Source organism: Rhopilema esculentum, chromosome 11 (genome assembly GCF_057945365.1).
Source record: "Rhopilema esculentum isolate cy_ngs chromosome 11, ASM5794536v1, whole genome shotgun sequence".
NCBI lineage: Eukaryota > Metazoa > Cnidaria > Scyphozoa > Rhizostomeae > Rhizostomatidae > Rhopilema > Rhopilema esculentum.
The window spans coordinates 4,402,862-4,428,078 of NC_142825.1; the positions used below are offsets into that span (position 1 = coordinate 4,402,862).

General features: G+C 35.5%; 1 protein-coding gene across 1 annotated transcript in view; it reads left to right on the forward strand.

The window, feature by feature from the left end:
* Positions 1 to 1,108: 1,108 nt before the first annotated feature.
* LOC135694000 (ATP-dependent RNA helicase A protein) overlaps positions 1,109 to 25,217 on the forward strand; it is a 30,130-nt gene continuing 6,021 nt past the window's right edge. Inside the window, exons 1-28 of the mRNA XM_065212625.2 lie at positions 1,109 to 1,290; positions 2,299 to 2,442; positions 2,912 to 3,068; positions 3,410 to 3,489; positions 5,828 to 5,967; positions 6,475 to 6,521; positions 7,320 to 7,465; positions 8,585 to 8,674; positions 10,537 to 10,704; positions 11,449 to 11,712; positions 12,640 to 12,781; positions 13,226 to 13,308; positions 13,712 to 13,868; positions 14,482 to 14,579; positions 15,238 to 15,336; positions 15,823 to 15,937; positions 16,436 to 16,530; positions 16,792 to 16,865; positions 17,303 to 17,455; positions 18,208 to 18,368; positions 18,835 to 18,946; positions 19,208 to 19,375; positions 19,657 to 19,741; positions 20,511 to 20,553; positions 20,884 to 20,939; positions 21,363 to 21,530; positions 21,743 to 21,858; positions 23,935 to 24,153. Coding sequence (XP_065068697.2) covers positions 1,183 to 1,290; positions 2,299 to 2,442; positions 2,912 to 3,068; positions 3,410 to 3,489; positions 5,828 to 5,967; positions 6,475 to 6,521; positions 7,320 to 7,465; positions 8,585 to 8,674; positions 10,537 to 10,704; positions 11,449 to 11,712; positions 12,640 to 12,781; positions 13,226 to 13,308; positions 13,712 to 13,868; positions 14,482 to 14,579; positions 15,238 to 15,336; positions 15,823 to 15,937; positions 16,436 to 16,530; positions 16,792 to 16,865; positions 17,303 to 17,455; positions 18,208 to 18,368; positions 18,835 to 18,946; positions 19,208 to 19,375; positions 19,657 to 19,741; positions 20,511 to 20,553; positions 20,884 to 20,939; positions 21,363 to 21,530; positions 21,743 to 21,858; positions 23,935 to 24,153 — 3,488 coding nt within the window. The 5' untranslated portion in view covers positions 1,109 to 1,182. The remainder of the gene's footprint in view (positions 1,291 to 2,298; positions 2,443 to 2,911; positions 3,069 to 3,409; positions 3,490 to 5,827; positions 5,968 to 6,474; positions 6,522 to 7,319; positions 7,466 to 8,584; positions 8,675 to 10,536; positions 10,705 to 11,448; positions 11,713 to 12,639; positions 12,782 to 13,225; positions 13,309 to 13,711; positions 13,869 to 14,481; positions 14,580 to 15,237; positions 15,337 to 15,822; positions 15,938 to 16,435; positions 16,531 to 16,791; positions 16,866 to 17,302; positions 17,456 to 18,207; positions 18,369 to 18,834; positions 18,947 to 19,207; positions 19,376 to 19,656; positions 19,742 to 20,510; positions 20,554 to 20,883; positions 20,940 to 21,362; positions 21,531 to 21,742; positions 21,859 to 23,934; positions 24,154 to 25,217) is intronic.

Sequence of the window (25,217 nt, forward strand, 5' to 3'; positions counted from 1 at the left end):
TTGTTGATCTTTTATTAGAATACTTCTTTCTGGAATTCAGTCATAGCAAACAAGCTATTTGCTTGGCTTTTTCAGATAGCTACTTTATTTTTTCTAACGGTCTTAAATGTAGAGTTATGTAAAGTCCAAGACAACGCGTTCAGGTTGTGCATTTAAAGAATTGAAAATTTTTCTGTTTATAGTCAAAATCTCCATCCCTTGTGAAAACTCTAAGCAGCAAGTTCCCTTTTAAATGATAACTTCGAAATGATTTCAATTTCCAAATAACGGACAAATTGAAAATGTTATCTTGTTGCTTAAAATCCTTTTGCTGCCCTTCATTTCCCCCAAACGTTATTGTCGATAGTTAAACCATTACCTTGCAAGAAACATAAAACATAAATGCTTTCAAAGATCTACTTTGTAGTGAACGACATTTTTTTAAAGGAGAGAAAGGAGATGCTTGAATGCGACATTAGAAAATGGTTTTGGTGTTTTAAGACTTTTGTCAACCAGTCATTATGACTTCTGGTTCAGTTAAGTTCTCATTTTGGAATTCCTCTGCGTGTAATTTACTTAAAAAAATAGTATACAGAATATTTGGGAAAAGTTGATAAAATGTCGATATAGAAAATCAATGAACTTTAAAGATACAGAACAAGAGACAAAATGACTTGCACAGGGCGTTTAAAAGATGAACCCTCTTAGTAGTTTTTAAACTATTTGAGGAGTGGTAAAATGGTACCCTCTGCTAAACTTAGAAACCTATATCATATTTGCTATGTTAAACGAAAATTAGATTGTCACAGCCGCGCCATGTTTTGAATCAACTGCGGGAAAAACGGTCAAAATTTCGTTGACAATTATCACATTTTAGTCAACTCTTTTCAAAAGGGATTATTTAGTTTTTGTCGTAAGCTTCAATCAGAAAAAAAATTAAGTTGTTAGTTTGCCGGGTACCCCAATTGATAAACAGATGCCAATGAAACAAATTAATTATGAAAACTTGCAGGAGAAATGTTATCAATACGTTAGTATACAAAATTTGGCAATTTTGAATGAATAAAATCATGCAGCTTCCAAATCTAATTCATGAAAGATAGGAGGTAGCAAATATGGACAGAGATATAAAGGTTGTTGCGAGGGAGGAATTGAGCGCGCACGTTTGTATTTTTGAAGTGGGCCTAGGCCAAAAGTAGGGAAATGGCGGGGGAAGTGAAAAACTACCTATATTCATGGTGTGGAAAACAGAAAAAAGGGCAGCCAGTTTACGAAGCTATCCCGAATGGACCTCAAAGGTTTAATTACAAGGTATGCTTTGTGAATATGGTCAATTTTGAATTGTTTATGTATCACTATTATTTTCTGCAATTCAACTTAGGCCCATATCAAAAGGTTCACTAATGCAATGAAGCTTATAGTTATGAATTACTTCAAACAAAAAAGTAGCAATCATAAAAGGGTAGTTTAAAAAAAAGAAAAGAAAAAAAGGCCTCTTTAATTTGTCATCATGCTGCTATATCAATGCCAGGACAACTTTCCTATGGGGAAAACCCAATTGTGTATCCTCAGCATAAACCAGTCTGCAGAGTATGGCATGTGCACACCGGAGATATTTTTGTGCAAAACTTGTTGCACGCCAGGTATTTTTGGGTTTGGCAACTAAGACGGGCGTGGCTGGGTTTGGTCTTATAGAAAATGTCAGCTGGAAAAACAAGTCAAGTAATACTTGACAAATATACAAATAAAAACTTGCACTATCTTCAACAGTGTACTTCACACACATTTTTACGGTGAAATCCAAATTTACAAATTTCAACCACAACAGGGGAAAATAGTCGGTGCACACCAGCACACCAGAAATTTTTGGTGGTGCACACCGGCACGCCAAGCTTTTTGCTTTTGCACACCAGAGATCTCGTCGAAAAGTGCCATCATCTGCAAACCTGAGCATAACTAATTCGCCCCAGTTTGAGAGAATGGCAGTTCTCGACAAAATCTTTTGAGTGGAACAGCAAATAATCCTTTATGCATGCATGTAAATGTTTAGAAATAGTGTGTAATCTTGTGTGTGAAAATGTGAGCATGTATGTGGACATGTAGGAATAGTGTACAATTATTGGTGTGCTCATACCTTACGCTGAAATATTTTTTGCCAGTTGTGCATGAAAGGAGTCGCTGCACTGCTCTTTGGGACTGGAACCTGTTTACTAAGCTGAAAAGAGGGGTCTTTTACCTCCCACTCTTGAATCTGTAACATGTTCTTTCCCCTTCGTGTATAGCAATCTTCTTTAATGCATGATTTCTTTGCATCTGCAGCTTACCATCCAGGGGATTGATTTTGTTGCACAAGGCGGTGCAACCAACAAAAAGGAAGCAGAGGCAGCAGCTGCAAGAGAATTTCTTAACTACCTTGTTGACAATGGACATCTGGCAGCTAATTCAGTTCCTCCAAATCTTCTGGTAAGGGTCTTTCTAACCAATCTTTCTTGTCTCTTAATGTTGACCAGAATAATTCACTTTATACACATGAAATCAATCTTTTTTCTTTGTATATTAAATTTAAAGGTGAAATAGATAATTGTATCATTTTTATGGAGAGTTTTGCAAATTTCCATAAAAGAAGTAATTTTTTTAAAAATTCTCAGTCATCATATGATTTCCTTTTTTCGCTGCTCTCAAAGGTTTTTATGTGCTCTTATCTCAATTTCCAACTTTATTCTTCTTTTTCACACATTAATAAACATATCTAGAAATTTACAGTTGTTTTCTGCCAATAAGAGAATTTGTTAACAAAATTTTCAAATTTTTTGAACTCTATTTCAACTATACTCCTACCCAATTTTCTCCATTGATTGATGTAAAGGTTATTTGAGAGTAAAGCATTGCTTAAATCATTTAGATTTATATATTCTTGTTTTCAATAAATCAGTCAGGCCAGCGATTTAGTGTTGGAGTGAACCCACAGCCACTTCCAAATTCAGTACCTACACCTATGTCAGCTACCTCTCGAAGTCCAGCTGCAGCCCCATCTGCTGTTGAAAATCAGATCCAAAGACCAGCTCCCCCTGCAAACTTCCAGCAACCAGGTTAGTAGGACTGACCATGTCTTTATTAACTATTCTTTGAAAAGCAAGAGGCAGCTGTGATTTTTTATTTTTCAGGCCAATATAAACAAGATCAATGTTTGCTTGAAACAGTTAGCAATGAACTATATATTTGGCTAGATGATAACAATGGGTCTTGTTGAGATCCTGATTTGGTTTGGATTGGAGAACTGAGATATATCCCAATTATCTTAAAAAATTTCAAACTTGAGACCCTCGTCACAAAGATATATATCCTTCTCATAAGTAGCCAGACACATCTTGCATTCTAGAAATCTTTCTGAAAATGTTTATATTTGAATAAATATTTTATGTTTTTTCAGCAATGGCATCATATGGAAATGAACAAAGAGATTACCATTATAATATGTATGATAGGAAAAGAAGATTAGAGGACCTTGATGTGAGTTTTTAGGTTTGGCAAAGTGTTTTTGTTATCGACTCATGTCTAATAATCAATTTTTTCTATGCATTAACCAGTAAACTTCTTCAATACAAACGTTTTTAGATTATATGTCATAAAATCCCAACCACATTTTGCCATTTAAAAATATTTTTACTCTGCTGGCAATACATATACATTGGTATCTGTTAGAACATGATTTTGCATCTGATTTTGATATTTTTAAGCAAACAGATATGTTGTCATTATATACCAGGCCTTTTCGTTTGATAGGGATGCAAAACAGTAAATTGCGAGGAATAAATGTTTCATCAATGAACACATTCCCAGTCACCTTTTGTTAGTGCTACCCAAGCAAGAGACAACTACGGTACAAAGCGTGCATTTCAAAAGGAAGGAAAGCTGAATTAATGACATCTTAATAGAAAATACAATTAAATATCAAATCCACTGCAAATCTTTTGGCATATTATAGGCACTTTGAGTTTAAACATCATAAGCCTAGGGAACATCTTCTTGGTAGTTAATGTTTTTAAACAAATGGTTTGGTACATCATTTTGCTATCATCCTGCAATATCATTCTATATGACCTTTGCAATTTGCATAAAATTTATGAACAAAGCACATTTATATCGGATATTTAATCTTTAAACGATATTCTGAGGATAGGGATAGTTGGAGGGTCATGGATGGAGGGCCATCCTTCTGATAGAAGATGGTACCTGGTGATGATGATTTAATCTTTCTTGGAGTGCATAAAAGATCAGCATAATAATTTTCTTAAATTTGATGTTACCTTATCCCAGAGAACCTTGAAACAGGATTATACGGTTTTTATAAACATCAGGATGCTTTTAGCATTGTTGATTATTATTATCAATATTGGTTATCTTTACCTGGGGTGATCACTGATGCAAAAGAAATCATGAACAATTTCTTAGGAAAAGGCCTGCTAATGATTGTGACAGGAAATGATTTGGAAGACTTTCCAAAGTTGTAGATTGTATAAAGTTATTTGTTAAGAAAGCACATTTAAACTGCGTATTTGTTTGTTTTTGGGTTGAAATTCGTTTATTGGTTTCCTTTACCTTGAGAGATTGCTCTTACAAGAGAAACCACCTGAGTGCTAGACCACTCACATAGGCTTTTTCTTATGAAAAGGCCTGTCAATCATGCCAAGGAGACAGCTTGACTATACCATTGCATGTTTAGACAATCTTTGCTTTGGAAAGGAATTTTTGTCTCCTACTAGTTTTTTGCAGCTTACATATATAACCTGTGGTATTTATATATGCTATTATGGTTTTCAACAATGGGAAATATTTTCATTCTGCACAATTCCTACAAAGTTGTATCTCTATTCTAATGCAGTACAAAGGTGTGAATTGGCCAAAAATAGATTTAACAACAAGAAAGGTATCTGTAAATCCAAAAATAGCCAAATCTGTTGGATTTAATTGTTAATTGATTACAGTTGTTTTGGCCTGGTTTATTTGAATAGAAAAATAGCTAAAAAGCAGTGATCACAGACTTAATTTTGACATTCACATATCCGTACTTTGTAAAAAGGCAGCAACCCAGCTAAATGTGCTCAAAAGACTTAAATCTTTTATTTGTCTTTGATGAGAAAAAGGTATTGGTCCAAAGCTTTGTTTTCTCTAACTTTAACTACTGCCCTTTAGTGTGGTTCTTCTCCTCGGCAAGATCTATGGAGAAGATCTGAAAAATACAGGAACCTACGATTCCTTTACGATGACCACGATTCATCTTATAGAGATCTGCTTGCAAATCACAAAAATGCACAACGCATGTAAATCGGCAAAGGAACCTCTGTATTGAAATTTTCAAAACTGTAAAAAGGTTAAATCCTGAATTCATGCCAAATATGTTCGAACAAAGAACCTCTGATCGATCCTCACAACATCCACAAGACTTGCAGCACTATATTCCCAACCAAACAACTTTCGGTAAAAACAGCCTCAGGCCCCTCGGACCACAAATTTGGAATGGCTTACCAAAGGAAATAAAATCTGCAGAAAATCTGATCCAATTCAAAAGATTAATTAAAAACTGGGACAGGGCAACCTGTACATGCAACGTATGCAAAACGTAACGATTTTATTGTAAATTTGTATTTAAAAACTATTAAAAATTGTTAATTTAATTTGTATATTTTGTAAATAATCGAATTAGACAAGTTACGGTTGTGTAGCTTAAAATTATATATCTTCGATTTAAAATAAGATTATAAACAAACACAACCATCAAATAGATATTTATGACATCATTACTTTCGTGCAACTCTCTAACCATTACTTGAATTAATCTCATTTATAGGCAGAAAGCGTTGATACCAATTCTCATCTCCATGGCAACTGGACATTATCAAATGCAAAGGCTCGGCTGCATCAGTTCCTTCAATCAAGGCGATTGTCTGCCGATTTCAAATACTTTTCTGAAGGCCCTGATCATGCAAGGTCACTTTCTCATTTTTATCTGACTTTCAATGTGATTAATGTTTCCTTTTGACTTTTGACTTTTTCAGATTTTGTTATTTCCTTTTGACTGTTGATATTTTTGAACTTCGGGTAACATTTTGATCATTATTCACTGTCCAAATTTCTGGTTAATTTTCTATGCAAATTGACATTGATAGCAAGATTATGACCTCAATATTATGCCTAGTTTTTTGTGCCACATTATTAATATCCTAAAATAGCATAGTTATTGAACTGCTATAATAAGGGGGGGGGGGGGGGGTGAGCTCACTGTGTACTGAAAATGTGATTCTGTAAAGAATGTATCCAGTATGGTTAATGCCCAAGATGCTGTCACCCAGCTCAACAATTAACCAATCTAAAACTAGCTTTGAAAAAAAAGCTTTTTAGGGCTCTGAACCCATTGAATTTTGCTTATATCCCTTATGCTTAAACAGTTAATGTTTTACTTCAAGGGTAGTATAATCTTTTTTCCTCTTATTGCAGATTTTTTACTGCTGAATTGCAAGTTTTTGTTAAAGAATTTAGAAGAAGTAAGTGAAGAATTCAGGAATTTTCCAGATAAATATGATAGTTTCCACGAGATAATGTCAGCAAAATAAATCTCTAAAATAATGACTGGAAGACATTATCATTGAAATTCTTAGAAAATGCTTCAAATGAATTTATTTTTTTTCCATCTAAGATGCCATCTGTCTAGAACAATCAACCAAAGCTTTTTGAGCAAGATCAGCATTTGGACTAACGCAAATTATATGCTCTGAAGTGATTATTCTGTTCCTGTAAGACCTTATGCTTTTGTCTTCACAATGAACACAATTTGATGAAACTAAGCAAGCTATTAATGCTGGATTTGATTAATTTTATGAATGTGGTGCTCATCAAGTTGAAATTGTTATGGTAGAACAGCAATATAATTATTTTGCAAGTTCGTTAAAGAATAAAGCATTTCCAGCTCGACAAGCTTTACTTCCCTTGATTGAGAACTAACATGCATCCTCCAAATCCTCATTAATATTTAAGCGACTTTATATCAATTCACATTTATACGATGTTAGATATACTTTAATTCAAAGACCTGTCCTCTACTTTTTTTTATTTGTTGGTCCGTGATCTTCCAGAAAATCAACTGCTTAAAGAGATGTAAAATTAATCTAATGTAATAATAAGCACCATTTTCAAGCCCCAGCAGCTTCTTTAGGCCATATTTAGTATCATTTTGGCTTTCAATTATGCCGAGTATTTCAAATGCAGGATGGTCCGCTAATTTGTATGATTATGGATTGATGTTTGCATGCTTTTATAAATTATACATTGTTTTATAATGACAGCATTGACTGCTCGTGAATCTGGTTCAAATAAGAAAATGGCTGCACAGTCCTGTTCTTTGAGCCTCGTTCGTCAGCTTTTTCACATGGGTGCAATAGAAGCCGCTACACCAGGACAAGTCCAACCGAAAAGGCAAAAGACAGATGAGGTAGGAGGGCTTCCAAATTTCATAAGTCAGTAGTTTTTCTTTCTTAGTGTGGCGGTTTTCATCGATTTGGTATTAAAGTTGTTTTTAATCACTTCTTTAATCTTGGATGCATAGGATTAGTCTAATACTTCCACGAATAAATCAAAATCCTTTGTGAAGATGACAAGCAGTGTGTCCATGTATATCGCAGTTGCCTGCACGTTGGTTAAAACTATTGATGAAATTCTGATACAAATCGAGATGTCCTCTGTGATTCGATTGGTTTAGAGCAAGCTGCTTGTTCGCTGATTGGTTTAGAGCTAAATACACCACCTCGAAGCATGCCACCTATACGGGGAAACTATCGTCAACGTTGGCAAAAATATATGAAATCTCTTGAAACTTATAGCGAGCAATCTGAGTTGACATAAATCCGCTGAAAGTGGACAAAGGATAATTAAGTCGACTATAAAGCTGCCAAAATAACCCATTAGTCCATTAAACTCGACCTATCTAACTTTTGTTGGAAATTTCATCTTGTCGCCACATGCAGAAATCTTTAGGGCCGTTTTTCTGAAAGGAGACTTTTTACTTGAAAGTATGTTTCGGATTTTTGCTACAGTCTTTGCTTCCCAAACTTAGAGCGCAAGGTGTCTCGTGTCCGAATAAAGCTGTAGTGGTCTAAAAGGATCAAGAAAGTCCGCAATGCTTGATAATTTGGTTTTAAGCACTCAAACTTTCGCAGACGCATTCAAAATTATATTATGGACAATTTCAAATATGATAAAACTACTAAATCTATATAAGAGAGGATTTTAAGTTCATTTCATAGAAGGGGATTGTCAGTGGTCGCCAAAAATAAACACACTTAGCAATAAAGGTCAATTGAGGGACGAAGTCGATCTATTTTGAAACAGCAGAGACCCTCGCCCTTTGTTAGTATTTAAAAACAGCTAGCATTGCTTAGCTTTGATGTTCAACATACGAACAGTTTTTATGTGGTACAGAACTTGAAAATTGCTTTGAAAAAAGCAAACGCTTCACAACATTCTACTGCATTATGTTGTGAAATGTTTGCTTTTTTCAAAGCCATTTTCATGCTTAACATACGCTCTATCTGCCTGTTTTCCTGTTCCTTAGATTCCACCCTATAATGTTCAGCTGAATCCGGAAATAGCTTTTCAACTAGACAAGGTCGTTGCAGAGCTTGGCATTCAACCTATACCCAAGGTATGTTTACATCTCTTTCCGTATTCATTCTAAATGGAACCATTGGGTGAGTAAAACCCCGCTTAGACTACCCATAGAAGAATCGTAATGCCTTTTTACAAGTGAGACATATCATGGCACTTGTCATCTCAGCAATCCTACTTATCTTATTTTTTATTATTGTATCTTGTCTGAGTATCAATAGTGGTATTGAAATTTTTTACAGTTTACGAGTCGCCGTTGTAGCCTGTATGTTTCAGGGTATCTTGCAGTATCGAAAAAGTGTATAGTTCTCAAAAATATGCAACACTACATACTAGAAAAAGAGGATTTCAGATATGTATGTTATCAGGTTCACTGGTCTCCTGTGGGGTGCTACTGCCGTATAGACAGCTTTACACCTGTTGTTATTTTATTCTATGTAATGCTTTATTGTTACTAAAGATACAATGTACGACAAAAAACAGCATACTTGGATAAATATCGCAAAATAGTTGAATTCAGGGCTGCCATAAATGTCGGATGTGGGGAACAAGGTTGCAGAAAATTTCCAGAATTGGCAAAAAAATTTTCTTTCTGGATAGATTTTAGCATAAATTTGTACAAACAATTTACCCTTTACGAGGTTAATAACTTAAAATGGTGTAAAGGGTGAAAGAATTTTACAAGGTAGGTGTTTTATCTGTGAATTTCCTCTACTTCGTGCTCCTATGACCTCCGTATTGGTGCTGATTTTGCCATGCATACGATAAATCTCAAATTGATATGATTATGTATTAAGTGGTTGCCTTTCATGGCGAATGGTGATCCCAGTCGAAAAAAAAACAGTGAAAAAGCCAGAAAACTGCGAATATATAATGATTTCATCGCTTTTGGGATGCTCAAAAGTGTCGTCCTCTACAGCAAACCTTTTTATACCGCTATATCTTCTCATCTTGTTTATTAAAAAGAGTCTTCTTGACATCTTTGTGTCACACCCGTAGAATGATGGCACACGAGGATATTCCTGTAGAGAGTTAGTTGAAGCGATTTCTGGCTTTTTCAACTAAGACTGGAATGACCATCCGCTGGCAACATCATTTCACAACAAGTACCTCCCATTCCTGTAGGTACGTGCACTATGCTAAGTTGGTTGATAGGCTCTTTATAACTGGATTCTATTTTTTCTCCTATCCTGAAATTTGAAAGCTAGTGATGGGTGAATATATTTTAATATTCAGGGACATTGTAATAGAGAATTCAATATGCAGTTTTCAGGTAAATTTGGCAGCAAAATATTAGAGGGACTCAAGTTTTATTCGGGTGTTCTATCAAATAAAAAAATTCGGAGAGGTGTATCCACCACTGATCTATAAGAAAATATTTTTTCCTTTAAATCCATATAAGAAAAGATTAGATGTTTTCACCGCTTGAAGCTGACATCTCTTTGTGTAGGCTGTTGGTACACCAATTCAATTCACTGCCTCCTTTTTAAAAAACTGCAATTTTCTAAATCCTTGACTTCTGATTGGCATTAAAGAAATTGAATTTTAGTCTAAATATGAAGTTTTATGATGTGGTAGTAAATTGTAAACGGACATAAATTTAAAACATTTTTAGGAATTTGAACGTGAAATACGAAGAAGGATAAAAGTTTCTGGAAATGATTTTTGCGGTCCAATGCCCTATGAGCTGTCAATCTTCACATCGTCGTAAAATATGCACTACCAACACAAACAATATGAAAATTATATCTGAACTAAATGTTTGGTAGTTGATCCTGATCTGAGCCTAGAGAAGTCGTAAAATGAAGTGTTTGGTAATTTTCAAAACGTGATCATAATTTGAATTAGTGTTTTATTTTTTTGTTTGGTCTTTAAGCATAATAAATCACTGTTTATTAGCCAGCAGATGGAGAAAAGGTGTCATTGGTTCTACCCCGTATCGTTGCGAAACACAAATGCTTGGAAGGTGGTTCAACAGATGGAGTCATCAATTGGGGGCCCCCAGATTCAAACTGGAACCCGTGGATAAATCAACCAGTGTTGATCGAAGGCGCTGAAGAATATCAAGTAATTTCTTTTGTTTTAGGTGCTGTTTTGTAATGGATGTTATCTTTGCTGCTTTTCCACTGTTAATAATGTCGTTGCTAATACAGCTGTTTCTGAATCATATGTCTAAACAAATGATATTGACTCAATTCTCAATGTGTGTTCAGTAACGTTGCTTGGTAGATTTGCTTCAAATTTTGAGACAAGCACAAGAACTCTCAGTATCTCAATCTACAGTGATAATCTGCTTACGGTCAAAACATTAGTAAAAACAGAATTTTGTGTGGCTTTGATAGGCAAAAGCTGCACATTTTACTTTTAATGAAAGCCAATAACTGACGGCAATTCTGTCCATGAAAGCTGCCACTGATTGGTTGTCGAAAAAACTCAATTCACGGTTTTGAAAAGTAAATGTTTAATGACAAGAAGACAAAATTAATTCTGTTAGACGTTAACACACAAAGACCTGCCTTCGTTTGTTGTTGTTCTTTTTTACTATTGTTCGGCTATCGGCCATTTTAGGAGTTGTGAAATGAGGCCTTACAATACACAAACATATTGTCCATTCGTCTCTTTCCTAGTGATCTGCATTCCTATATATTATACATTGTATATATCGTTCTCCGCCTCATACATTTCATTAAAGACTTGTAAACATTAGTTTCCATACTCAGAAAGGGTTATAATTTTTGTTGCTTATTGTAAAGTGATTTTCTGGTTAATTCGAGTCTGTTTACGTTATATTATTCCCTGTGTTTCGCAAAGGTGCCACCCCCCACGGGCAGGGAACTTAAGCAAGAGTTTGATGTTAAGTTCCAAGAAGATTCTTTCAATCAACTTCTGGAGAAACGGAAAAGCCTGCCTGTTTACAATTACAAAGAACCTATACTTGATGTAGTCAGGGCACATCAAGTGGTCATCATCAAGGGGGCAACTGGTTGTGGCAAAACGACTCAGATACCCCAGTATGTTTTGGATGAGTTCATCATGGGGGGAGATGGAACAAACTGCAATATTGTTGTAACTCAGGTGATATTTTGAAACCTGTTATGAGTTATATTTCTTAGATATCATTGTATATATCATTGTATTTATGAATATCCATGTTTGTTTACCCAGATAGCCAATTATTAGACAGTAGTGTCTCGCAAGTAAGAAGCAACTTTTTTGATATCAGGTTTGAAGCGTTTCTTAAAAAATGAGATTTACACTTAAAATCAGGGTAGTGTTTCTTTTACGATTTTTTTGAAAATCAGGGTCTGTGTTTCTTACAATGTTGTTTCTTATATGCGAGTCACTACTGTATGACGATAAATTAACACCCGCTTAATTAGCATATAGCAATAAAACTAAGTATTTTAATTCAGTATGTTTCAAGACTGAAAATAAGATATTTTAATTTTAATGAATGTGTATGATCAACTAATCAGAACTATTAAAAGAAAGTTAGAAATGATGAGGTTTATGCAATATCTAAAAATATTATGCTTAAAGCTTAATTTTAGAATACTTTTCTCTTTATCAACAGTTGAATTCTTTGAAAATGACAAGTGAAAAACAGATCTTTCTGGATTGTGTTTAAATATTGTCCTTTTATCAAGCAGCAACAATAATCTCCTAAATTTTTTAAGTTATTAATCTTCTTATGATATAATTCCAATAAATATTTATTTAGGAGGTTTTTTGTAATTTGACAGGAACTGGAACATTTTCTTTTAGTTTCTGAGATCATGCGATCGAAGTTGTTTTTATCTTCAACCGAAGATGTATGATTAGATTTTCCATTTTTATACATCAACGCCCATTTCTATGTTTCATTATCTATCGGTTCAGTTTTCAATGACAAGGCGTCGTTTGTACAGTCTCCTACTTCTGATCCCTTCACGTTATCCGAACAACTTGAGGATTTCAAAAGGTTGCCATTCATCATAATAATCATAGTCATTTTTCTTACAGCCAAGGAGAATCAGTGCCATCAGTGTTGCTGAAAGAGTTGCAACTGAACGAATCGAGCCTTTGGGACAGTCCATTGGTTATTCTGTCCGTTTCGACACAATCCTACCCAGAAGCCACGGGTCTATTTTATTCTGTACAGTTGGTAAGGCGTCCGTTAAATTGCATTGATTACCCTTAATGTGAAAGCTCTAGTTACCGGACAGACCCTAGTTCTAAATCCCCCCCATCCCAAAACAACGAACAAAATTGTGTGTTCCAGTATTTGTTTCTGATTGTGAATGCTTTGTAGAAGAAGCCCCCAGACAAGGGACGAGTCATGACAACGAACAGTGTCTCTTTTTTCTTAAGCATCGGACATTTCGTTGAATTTTTATTTGAAAGCTACCCAATGAACGTGAAAGTCCCTCTTTATGTGTTTTTTGCTCACATGAACTAGCGAGGCCTATCTAGCACCCAGCTGTATTTGTAGGACAAAGGAAAGTTATATCTGGAAAGGAACCAAAGCAAATTTAAGGTCTTATCTTCTGCCATGGTGATCTTTTTCTTATTCGAAGGTGTTCATTATCTTTTCGTATTTGTTACACAGGTGTACTTTTGAGAAAGCTCGAGTCTGGGATATCTGGAATCTCACACATAATCATCGATGAAATTCATGAAAGAGATATCAATGTAAGCTTCCTCTTTTTTCTTTTTAATTGCAACAAACATACAATAATCTGAATCATGTTGCCATTATAGTTTTGGCACATACTTGCATTGGGCAGCATTTGCTAGAAAGCCCAAATTGCGCCAAGCAGACAGTATTCTTTTTCAGCCCAAAGAGTTTATTTGTGTACGGGAAGTCTCATCTTGATCAGGTTTTATTGTCAACCAGCCATGAACGCGTAGCTTTGTATTTTTCATATATAACAATCATTATCAAACATATAACCATACGTTTGTTATTCAATTTCTAGGACGACTTATCTTTGTGTTAGCCAGGTTTACTTAGACAGAAATTAACGATGCTTAATCGCAAGATTTTATTACTTGAACGAGTCATTTTGAACAGAAGTTCTTTCTTTGCTTCTAGACTGATTTCTTGCTGGTTGTTGTCCAAGATATGGTTACTACATACCCACAGCTGAGAGTTATTCTTATGTCAGCAACAATTGACACATCTCTATTTGCTGATTATTTCGGCAAATGCCCTGTCATGGAAATAGAGGGTCGGTCGTATCCTGTCCAAGGTACTTTTCACCTAGATTTCATATTTTGTAGTCAAATCCTATCTTCTGTTGATATCCGTATTAGGAACTTCCCATTGCTATCATCAATACATCACAATTTAGTTTTGTTTTCAATACAGTAAAGTTCACATGGGTAACAGGGCGTGGTTAGCCCCTCTCTTCCTGAATAGAAGAATCAATGTTTGATTATTGAACAATATAACCATTATTTAGCTCTTTGTTTTGCTACTAATACACTCCACAGTATTATGTCCTGTATCGCAGGTAATACACAAGAAAACATACGTTTAGTAAGAACATAACAGAACATATATCGAAGCAAGCATTCTTACAGCATGGTTCTCTGATTAGCTAATTATTCTAATTTATGCAATGGTAAATTAATATGTGCATAAATCACAACATTACATCTCCCCCTAGCTTGAATTTAAAGTCCAGTTGTCGAAATTTTAATGACTACAAAAATATCAGCAGCAAGAAATTAATGTTCACAAATACAATGATTTAATCAAACAAAATCTAACATCAGAATTCCCTTCCTTTGTAAGATGTTATCAAAGATTTACTTCTTGTCTTTTTCATTGCTTGATATTCCTATGCCTTTTGCACACAGAATATTTTCTGGAAGACATCATTCAGATGCTTGGTTTTGTGCCCCCAATCAAAGAGAAAAAGAAAAAGAGAGATGTTGACGTCGATCTTGACGATGAGGTTTGCCTGAGTTTCGTTACCAGCTCCTTTTTTATCTTCGCTTTATTGTTCTAAACTACTAGAGTGTAGCTGCATACATGTATAGTAAAGCCCTTCTTGTAGCGGGCACATGTGAGACCTTGTGCAATCACTGCCAAAATTACTTGGAACACCCAACACTTTGCGCTGTGCTTTTCCATTTTTCATTTGTTTTCCCGAATACTACTACTTCCGTCCCCCTTTCCCCCCAAAACAATATTGTAAGTAAAGAAAAATATCGAACAATCCACAAGAAAAAGCGTACTCCATAACCCCTTTCTTTTTTCTATAGTAAATCAACATTGTTCCTAGGGGGAGAGGGGGATGGCTGAATTTGCCTTTAAAAACCTACGTTAGTGTTCAATACTTTTGGCAGTGATTGTACGTTCTATGGAGGTGTCCTGTGCTGGTAATTTAAAGAAGCTGCAACAAAATTGTCCGCTATTTGAAGTGTCCGTAAGTTGCGATTTATCTTTGTATATGACGTCACATTTCCCATTGTTTTAGAACAAAAGACCATTGTCTTCTAAAATATTGGGGGCACCGATGAATAGACTCTGTGGATATTGATCATTTGTAAATAATCTTGGCAGACTTAGTTGTGCATAAAGGTGTGTTGTGATGCAGCTCTTTTCTGTAGGAAAACATGAACGCCGTATGCGGAAAAGAGTATTCAATAACAACAAAGAATTCAATGGCCCAGCTGAGTGAGCGAGAAACATCATTCGAGTTATTAGAGGTCAGTCTTTTATTTGTTTTTTTATGGATCTTTTTGTTGTAGCTATTTGTTTTGCCCACCTGATATTGAATCTTTACCTTAAATCATATGTCTAATCATTATCAAAAATTGTAGAATTTAATTCAATTTTGGTAGAACATTTTAAATAGACCTTATCTATTTCTGTTTTGCACTATACATTTTAATTCTATGTGCGTCAATGTTGGACAGATAGGACGAATGCCCCCTTTTTTAAGCTCTCGTCAAGCTTTAGTTGGCTATCTATTGGAACTATATGCATCACTCTCTGCCCCCCTTGCTTATTCCTTCAATTATGATTTTAAACCACTCTGTTTTATATTGGCTATCATTTTAGATGTTTTTTTATTCCTTTTTATGTAGACATCATTTCCAATTGATATATCACATACTAATCAAATAACGACCCCTGGCATTTGTAATTTCATCATTTTGCTCAATGGTTTTACTTGGATGTCCCTTTTGCAGGCTTTACTTGGGTACGTTGCTACCTTGAACGTTCCTGGCTCTGTATTAGTTTTCCTTCCTGGCTGGAACCTGATCTTCGCAATCCATAAGTACTTGACACAACATCCTGAGTTTGGTGAGGCACAAATTTGCTTTTACCTCTCCTTTTGCTTGCATTTGAATTAGCGTTAAAGGGGTTAGCGTTAAACTCTCAAAACCTTTTTTGTGTACGGGGTTTGTGCCGCAGTATAGGGTCAATTTTTGGATCAACGCTTTATGTAGATCTTTTAAAATTGACAGAGAGGTGATAAAAAGTTTCCATTTATTTTCCTCTTTTGCCCATAATGCGTTTTAAAATTTTATTGTGTAGCACGACCATGTACAGTAACCTAGTCGAGTTCCCCAAGCCCCTTCCCTCTCCAAAGGGCTAGGATTCACCAGAATTTGTCTTGAGAATCTTGTGAGTTCGAGCTGTCGATGTGATTTTGTGAAGCACATGTTAACTTAATTCTAGATTCATAGGAACATTGTCTTTACTTCTCGTAGAGTATCATACCCTAGCAATTCTTCAAGGTGACATCAAAATTACGTCATTTATAACGAAACTTATATTTTTGAACTTTTTACATTTCAGGTAGCAGCAAATATCTTGTTCTTCCTTTGCACTCACAAATACCCAGAGAAGATCAAAGAAGAGTCTTTCAACCTGTTCCTGAAGGAGTGCGAAAGGTATAATGCTGTTAGATTTGCATTTTAAAACTGAAATTAAAACCAGAAATGTAAGTTTTGATTACACGGTGACCCAATATGTATCGAGAGTTAAACTATTAAATAATTTCAGGCTCATTTTGGTCTTGAGGGCGTTTGAGTCATCTGGTAAAAAAGCATCTTATGTGTTAAGCAGGGGTTTTTCTCTTTCTTGAAACTTTGGACTAAGAAATTAATTTTTAGCAAGTGAAGATCACAGTTTGTTGTTTCTTCCATTTTTAGATTATACTGTCCACGAACATTGCTGAAACCAGCATTACAATTGACGATGTTGTTTTTGTTATTGATTCAGTCAAGTAAGTTTGGATCCTTATGTATGTGTTCCCTCTGTGTCAGCAAATTGTTTTGTTAAATGGAGCCTTTTTGCAATTAATGCAGATTAGCAGTATACATGTGTATAAATTTATTCAAGGAGAGATGGATAACATGTCTATGCAAATAAGGCTATGCTATATAGAATACACGCAACACGACATGTGGGTTCCCACAAGAGTTTGCACCAGGATCATTGCTTTTCAAGCGAAATTCTGCTCTTGAGATAGAAGGCTTTCACAGTTGCTTTAAAGGAAATTCCCCTTTGAAGCAATCAAATATCTAAGCTAATTGGTATCGTTAGATAAATCCCTATTAGGTACTGAATTTTGAAAGCAGAATTGTTTCCTAGGATTTTTCACTATTCGATACTTTATCACATTTTGAATTGCTGTTAATTTTATGAATTTATGGTTCTAAGAGCAAAGATCAAGCTGTTTACTTCGCATAACAACATGACAAATTATGCAACTGTTTGGGCATCAAAAACAAATATGGAGCAAAGGAAGGGACGAGCTGGTCGTGTTAGGGATGGTTTTTGTTTCCATTTATGCAGCAGAAGCCGGTGTCAGAAGTACGTTTGGTCTTTAGTTGATCCATTATCTAAAGTTTTCTTTATTTGACATGTTTCATCTTCTTTCATAAACAGCAGTGATTTTAAAAGCAGTAGTGGGATCATGTTATCCTAAACGAAGGTCTTTTTGTTGTCACCAGTTAATTAGTGATAACAGTTCCCAGCAGATTCGATTCAGATAGACTTTACCTTTCTAGATCCGTTAGATTCATTGAAAGTTTTGTTGAATACATAACATAGTTAAAGGCATTGAGTCGTGGTAAATAGGCTTTCTCTATAGGGGGTCATTTGGTTTCGGCGTGATCGCTGCTGTTTCATGTGATATTGGCATCCGTTGTTGACAACTTGCTATTGATGGAAACTGTTATGTTAATCAGTACAAGGTGAGTTCATGTGACCAGTTCAAGGTCAACCAATAGCATCGCAGTCATGGAAATCACGACTCAGCGGATTTTGGCAATTTGGGTATACCCAGTCTATTTATCATGACTCAATGCCTTTAAGCGAGTCTTGACAATATAACTTGCTGACAATACAACTTGCTGATGTGTTCAGGCCATTTCATCATGATAGTGCTGTACATTTGTGATCAAGCATAGGAACAATTGATATTTTTATATCCATTTCAAATTCACCTAATATTTCAAGTTGAGTGAAAATTTTCTCTGTGCTAGCCTTTTTGAATGCTTTCAAAGCATTCATTTATCTTTGTTTCCCAACGATAGCTAACGTATTTCATTCTGCCTCTTCAGACTTGCTGAACACGCAACCCCAGAGATCCTTCGAACACCGCTGCACGAAATTGCACTCAACATCAAACTCCTGAAGCTTGGGGGTATAAAAGAGTTTCTTAACAAAGCTATTGAGCCACCGCCTCTTGATGCTGTGATGGAGTCAATCGCAATGCTAAAGGGCAAGTCGTTTTCTTATCAGCCTTTTGTAAATCTGTGGGTAGGGGGGCAGCGGAAATTTTTTTGGGGGGGGGAGGGGGGTTTGTGGAGGAACAAAGCTTTAACGAAAATCTGTATTAGTTCTTCAACAATATGAGCCACTTATTTTTTATGAATCACACATTTCCACCAATAAATTTCAATAAATTCAACTTTGAAGTTTCCAGGAAAATTTTTGATTTCATTTTGTTAAGGGTGGCAACGAAAGTGAAAAAGGTTACACTGGTCTTTGATATTGCAGTGAAAATAGTGCAACACAGGATCCAGGGCTTTGGTGGAAATGTGTTATTACTATCCTCCAGCTTAAAAAACTTTACAAATGAGAATTAACCAAAGTTCAGACATGATTTTGGAGCTATTTGGCTCTTGGATTTATATGGGAGCACTTATCTCTTCTGCTGGTGAATCATAAGTTTAATTTTATTTCAGAAATGGAAGCCTTGGATACAGACGAGACACTAACTCCTCTGGGATACATTTTGGCCAAATTGCCTATAGAGCCGAGGTTTGGAAAAATGATTGTCCTGGGCTGCATATTCAGGTTAGAATAAGATGGTTTCCTTCTCTATGTACCATGGCTTGATACTCTCTGATTTTAGTCATAGATATTGGTTTAAGTATATTCCGAATATGTTTGACTGAAGAATTGTTTGACTTCTGTATTTGTATGACTGGACTTTGTCTTATGATTGGTTTGTCTAAAACCTCTAACTGTTGAATAATGTTTAATGATTACGTGATTAACATGATCACAATTTTTATGAAGGTAATGATTGTTTGATTGATATGATTCTGATTTCAGTGTTGGTGATGCTGCATGCACCATTGCTGCCAGCACATGTCTGCCGGAACCATTCGAAACACCCGCGGATCGCAAAAGACTCGGCTGGATACACAAAAAGTTTGCTGGCAACAGAAGCAGTGATCATTTGGCCCTTCTCAGCGCTTATCAATCATGGGAAGATGCAAGGTAGGGCAGCTTTGTTATTCCTTTATTCAATAAATTCCTTCTCTTTGAATTTGGAAAACAAAAAGACCTGAATGTTGTCATATTATAGACCTGTTATGTTTTTAGCAATATTATGTTATGTTTTTTGTATTAAGTCATTATAAATGAGCTGAATATGTGTTAGTTTTGTGAGCAATAGGTGTTAACCTGAGACCATATTGATTGGTTTTTCTTCGACACCATCCTTGCCAAGTTAAAACGACATCATCCTTGCCAGCCTTTAGTGTACTTTCGTATTTCAGGGCTGTTAGTGAAGATGCGGAGATAGGTTTCTGCCAATCCCATCAGCTAAACATGTCTACCCTGCGAATGACATCAGACGCTAAGGTTCAGTCTTCTTTTATTTCTATTTCATAGAGCACTGATCATGTCTTTTTTGTTGCCGTCGGTTTGTTCCAATGTTCTATCTATAATGAACTTGGTTGCTAATAACATCTGTGGAAAAGATCTGTGATGCTTGTTACCATTTTAAATGCTGACTACCACAACATTTAAAGCTCTTTAAGAATGTCATGTTGAAAATTTTACTCTCTGTTTGGTCATGACCTTTATAGTGGATTCCTATTACTGATTACGTCATAACCAAAATCAGAAAGGTGTACTCAGCAGGGATAAACATCGGCAGAATAAACTATGAATATTAAAAGACTCAATTGCTTCAAAGTTCGCCTAAATTTCAATGTCTTGTTGAAATTGGAAAATGCTTGAACCAGTGAAACTTTCTAAAAAAGAGTTGACTGGTTAAAGTCTCATTCAGTTATGTCAGAATAATTAACACATGCTAAGATAACACTTTGTCAATTTTGCTCTTTCTTAAATCTATACTAGTTTGAAATTTTGCTAAAACAGTGGAACCTCCATCAACGTACACCTCTATACAACGGACACTTCCAAACAACGGACAGATTTTTGAGTCCCAAAACAAAAGTTATAAAAAGATGACACCTCCATACAGCGGACACCTCTCTACAACGGACATTAACATTGGTCCCACTGGTGTCCGTTATATGGAGGTTCCACTGTAACTAACCATCATTGTTGTCAAGTAATTCCATTTTTTCAGGCTGCTTTAAACTTCTCTTTATTTTATCAACAGATGCAATTGAAAGACCTTCTTTGCAATCTAGGTTTTCCAGATGGTAAGTTTAAATTTAGCATATCATCTAGAAAGCTTTCTGCATTTGTTATCAAAATTTTACATCATTCTTGACGTTTTAGTTGAATTTTAATTGATGATGTATATTAATATGACAATGCCTTGTTGTTATAAATTTGTTTTTTTGTGATAAAAAATGTCTACATATCATATTCTGCAGCTCTTTATTTCGTTGTAGAAATTTAAGAGAAGTTTTAGTTTGAAATTAATGTGAAGTATTAGAAATTAAAGTTGAAACATTTAAAAAAAGACAGTGAAGGATTTCCCTTAGACATAATGTTGCTCTGTCTAATATCTGTTGTTTCCATTGTAGACTGCATGCACCCTCAACCTTTCAATTACAGTGGGCCTGATACTGCACTCGATCTGGTTTGTAGTTGTTCATCGATTTTCATTGGATTGGATTTTAATATTTTGTGTTGATATGTAATGAACAAGGGTGGGATTATCAAGATCATAGTCATTGGTCAAGGGAGTCACTGCTGTGAGGATCACCTCAAGATAATTAATTTAATGTTATTCATTGATTGAAGTTGATGCAAGAAGCACAGTCTTCATTTTATTATTCAGTTAGTTTTCTTCATAATCTTGCTTTCCAGTTCTGGAATCAGGTTTTATAATGATAGTATCTTGAGACAGTTGAAGATCTGTACCTATTATTTGATTCAACTGTAAATGTAAGAAATACTTTTGCTATAATTAACATTGTTGATCTATGAAATTGCATTGTATTGATGTTGTGTGTTTCATCATCTTTCGTTTATAGTACCACATGACTTCTCGTGATTCTAGGTGACAGCCTTGTTATGCTTGGGTCTCTATCCAAACTTCTGCATGCACAAAGACAAAAGGAAAGTGTTTACAACTGAAGGAAAAGCTGCACTTATTCACAAATCCTCAGTCAACTGTACTAACCGAGAAGTCACTTTTCATTCACCCTTTTTTGTTTTTGGCGAAAAGGTAATGTAGTTTTGTTAATTAATTTGTTAATAATTAAACAAAATCAGTCTTCAGTCTGGAAAATCAGATGCAGGTTCTTTTTATGCCATGTCTTTTTTGCCGAGGGATATTACCTGTAGAACAAGTATTTCTGAATTTATATATATACATATATTTTATCATATATCACCTCTATTTGCATACTCTAATAAGGGAATTTGTCTTGTTTGCAGATTCGCACTAGAGCAATATCTTGCAAGCAAATGTCAATGGTTTATCCTGTGCAAATGTTGCTTATGAGCGGCTGCCAAACTGAATCAAGTAATGGAATCGTAACTATTGATGACTGGTGAGCGTTGAAGAAGACTGTTTTATGTCCTGACCTATCTTGGAGATTACCTGAAGTAGTCACTATGTTGCCACTCTGTACAGGGCCATTAATAGGATTGTTAAATGTCAGCCCCTGGCCCCCATTGTTTCCAATGATATTCTATGCCTGTATAGATATCTAGAGTCTGGCTAACAGTTTTATCTTGTTGCCAAAGTTAGCTTCAAAACCATCCCTTTTGTTTTCTATGGTTTTCTTAGTTTTTATCGCCATTAAGGATCTCATTACCTTTAAGAGTTGATGTGAGACCGAACTTTCTACAGGATGTTGCCCAGTTTGATCCATGCCTACAAATACAAACATTTGCTTACACTTAGCTAATGATTATGGCTTTGTTTAAAGTGCCTATAAAATCAAATTTCACATATAGTTTTTTTGTAAGAAACTGAAACTTCTACATGTTGTTGCAATATAAAACGAAAATTAACTCGAAAATTTGCACGGGAAAGTTTGTTTTTGGGGTTTTAAAAACAATGAGTGCGTGTGACAAAGCATAAGAATCAGTGACGTCACAAGATTTGCAGTTGATTCCGTCTTCGCAGTAAACACATCATACCACTTAGTCAGGGCTGTTAGTCGAACAATTGTGCAAATTGTGATACCAGCATGAAAATTTGCAGAAAGAAGTAGTTTGATACCCTGAAAAAGATAGGATATGGAACCCAACTGAAAATTGCCCCCTTTAGCTATTTCTTTGCCCCAAGCCCCTAACGGCATTATTACAACATCTCTCCTGAAAGTAGGTATAGTAGAACGAAACTTTACAACATGGGGCAGTTTGATGCGGTACAAAAGATAGGATATAGAACATAACTGAAAAATGCCCCCTTCTCTATTTTTCGACTGGGGTTCTTTGCTCCAGACCTGTAAAGACGGTTTGATTGCATCTCAATCGTAATTTAGTACTACAGCACCAGACTTTGCGAAATAGGACAGTTTGATACGCTGAAAAAGATAGGATATAGACCTCGACAGAAAATTGCCCCCTTGAGCTATTTTTACCGCATGACTAGGGTATTTTACCGCATGACTCCACAAACGACGTTATTTTGATATCTCTGCTGAAAGTAGGTACAATAGAAGGAAAAATTGCAATAGACGGCAATCTGATGCACAGGAAATGATAGGATAAAGACTCCATCTGAAAATTGCCCCCTTGTTCTATTTTTAGACTGGGGTACACCACCCAAGATCTTAATAGACGGTATGATCGTATTTTAGTCGTGCTTTGGTACAACAGTATGAAACTTTGCAAAAAAGGACAGTTTGATGCACTAAAAAGATTGGATATTTACCCTGACTCAAAATTGCTCCCTACGGCTATTTTAACGGTAGTTCAGTTAACGACCTCCGTGGACTAAACGTCAACTGCTTCCGTGTTTGCTGTTTGCAAATTTTGCGACGTCACAGATAACGGCGCTTTGTCACAGTCGAAAACGTGAAAATGGGATATTCAACCTCAATTTTTAGACGGTTCCACACTAAAAAAACACCCTCAACATATATCATTGAAATCAGCAAATTTTCCTTATAAAAAGTGTGCCTTTATCTAAACTTGTCGAATTTCATTTCATAGGCACTTTAACTTATCTAGCACCTATAGATCTGCCACTAAGTCCGTTCTTAGAAATTTTCTTTGACAACCCTGCTTCTGGTATTTGCTTTCATCGACATAAACAATTTAAACTTGATTCATTTCCATATTACTCATTGGAAATTTCTGTTCGTACTTGTTGAGGGTTAAAAGAAGTATAAAGTTAGGTTTTCAAGCATTAATTGTACCATTTAAGCAAACGTTGGGTTTGCTTTTCTCAACTATTGATTTAGAAGAGCCCCTGAAAGTGTGATCAAGCTAAAAGCTACCATATGATCAACAGAGATTCTTCTCTATAATTAATTCAAAAATATTTTTCTGTGAGGTTTCCAAAGTTAATTCTAACAAAAAGGCAGAAACTTGATGCATTGTTCTATTTTTAAATTTCACATCACAAGAGTGATATTTCATAAAATAATTGCATTCAATTTTTTTTACAATAGGATCTCATTGGAGATGCCACATGAGCAGGCAGCAAGTATAGTTGCATTACGAAATGCAGTTGAGGAGATGATGATTGATATAGCAAATGAACCACAGGCCCTTGTTTTGAATCCTGGAGCCAAATATGCTGCTTTGTGCTCATTGATAAGGGCACTGTGTTGCTCTAATGCCGGGAGATACAGGCAGCCAGCGCATGTTGGGAACACGGATAACCGAGGGTTAGTCATTGATATTTCTATGTTTTGTGCGCAAAATTCCTATTTAAAAAGCCTGTTTGTTGTGTAGTAATGCAATATTTCTTGGTATTCCTTGTACTATATTTCTCTTATTGAGCCGTGTCATCTATTTACTTATGGCACAAGGACAGCTTCAGGCCTGGCCATAAGACTTTTGACAGGGGAGCAGTAAACAGCTCTCCTAGTAGTATTCAGGTGAGCTATAAGAATAGAAACAAAGGAAAAATTGATTTCAAGGAGAGCAAATTTGCTTTTTAGAACAATTTAGGAGAGCAATCTCTAGCTCCCCTCCAGCGTTTGAAGAGAGCCTGGAGGGGAGCAAGAGCTATGGCTCTCCTCAAATGGCCAGACCTGCAGCTTCTATTTTCTCTAAATAATATTTTTAAAATCCTTGGCCCAAAAAGCCAGTAACCGAAAACATAATATTTCTAGTGATTACTCGAAATTGCAAGTGATGATTTTTAAAGTGTAAGACTGTATTTGCATGGTTCTGGACAACATTCAAATTGGGTTATAAAATAAGTTCAACATAGGCTGAGAATTTAATGTTGATTTGGGTATGGCAAAAATTGTATCGGTTTGCTCATGGTCAGGTTGTGATTTATAATTATAATTGATTATCCAAGAAACAATAAAAATATCCCACAATTCAGGGGCCTTTTTTGCAAAGCTTTATGATCATGGCTGCTTTGGCATAATTTTTTATAATGGAGCTGAATCAGAATCAGAGAAAAACTGTTCTTGTCCTTGCTCTCAAGTTTCTAATTTCAAGTCTTTCTGTGGATATATACTTTGGTTGATGTTCCAAGCTCTTGCCCTGTACTTATAACTGCAAATCCTCACAATTCAAGCATTTGAGGAGAAGAATTGAGTCTTGATGGATTCCAGAGAAGATTTGTGTTGAGAAGAAAGTGATGGCAAAAGAATAAATCTGGAACAGATGAAACTGACTGGCAATATAGAATGAAATTGAATCAAAGTGGAATGAATATTGAACATATGATTTCAAGAAAACCTTTGGAAAAATGTCCTCTTAAATGATCCAA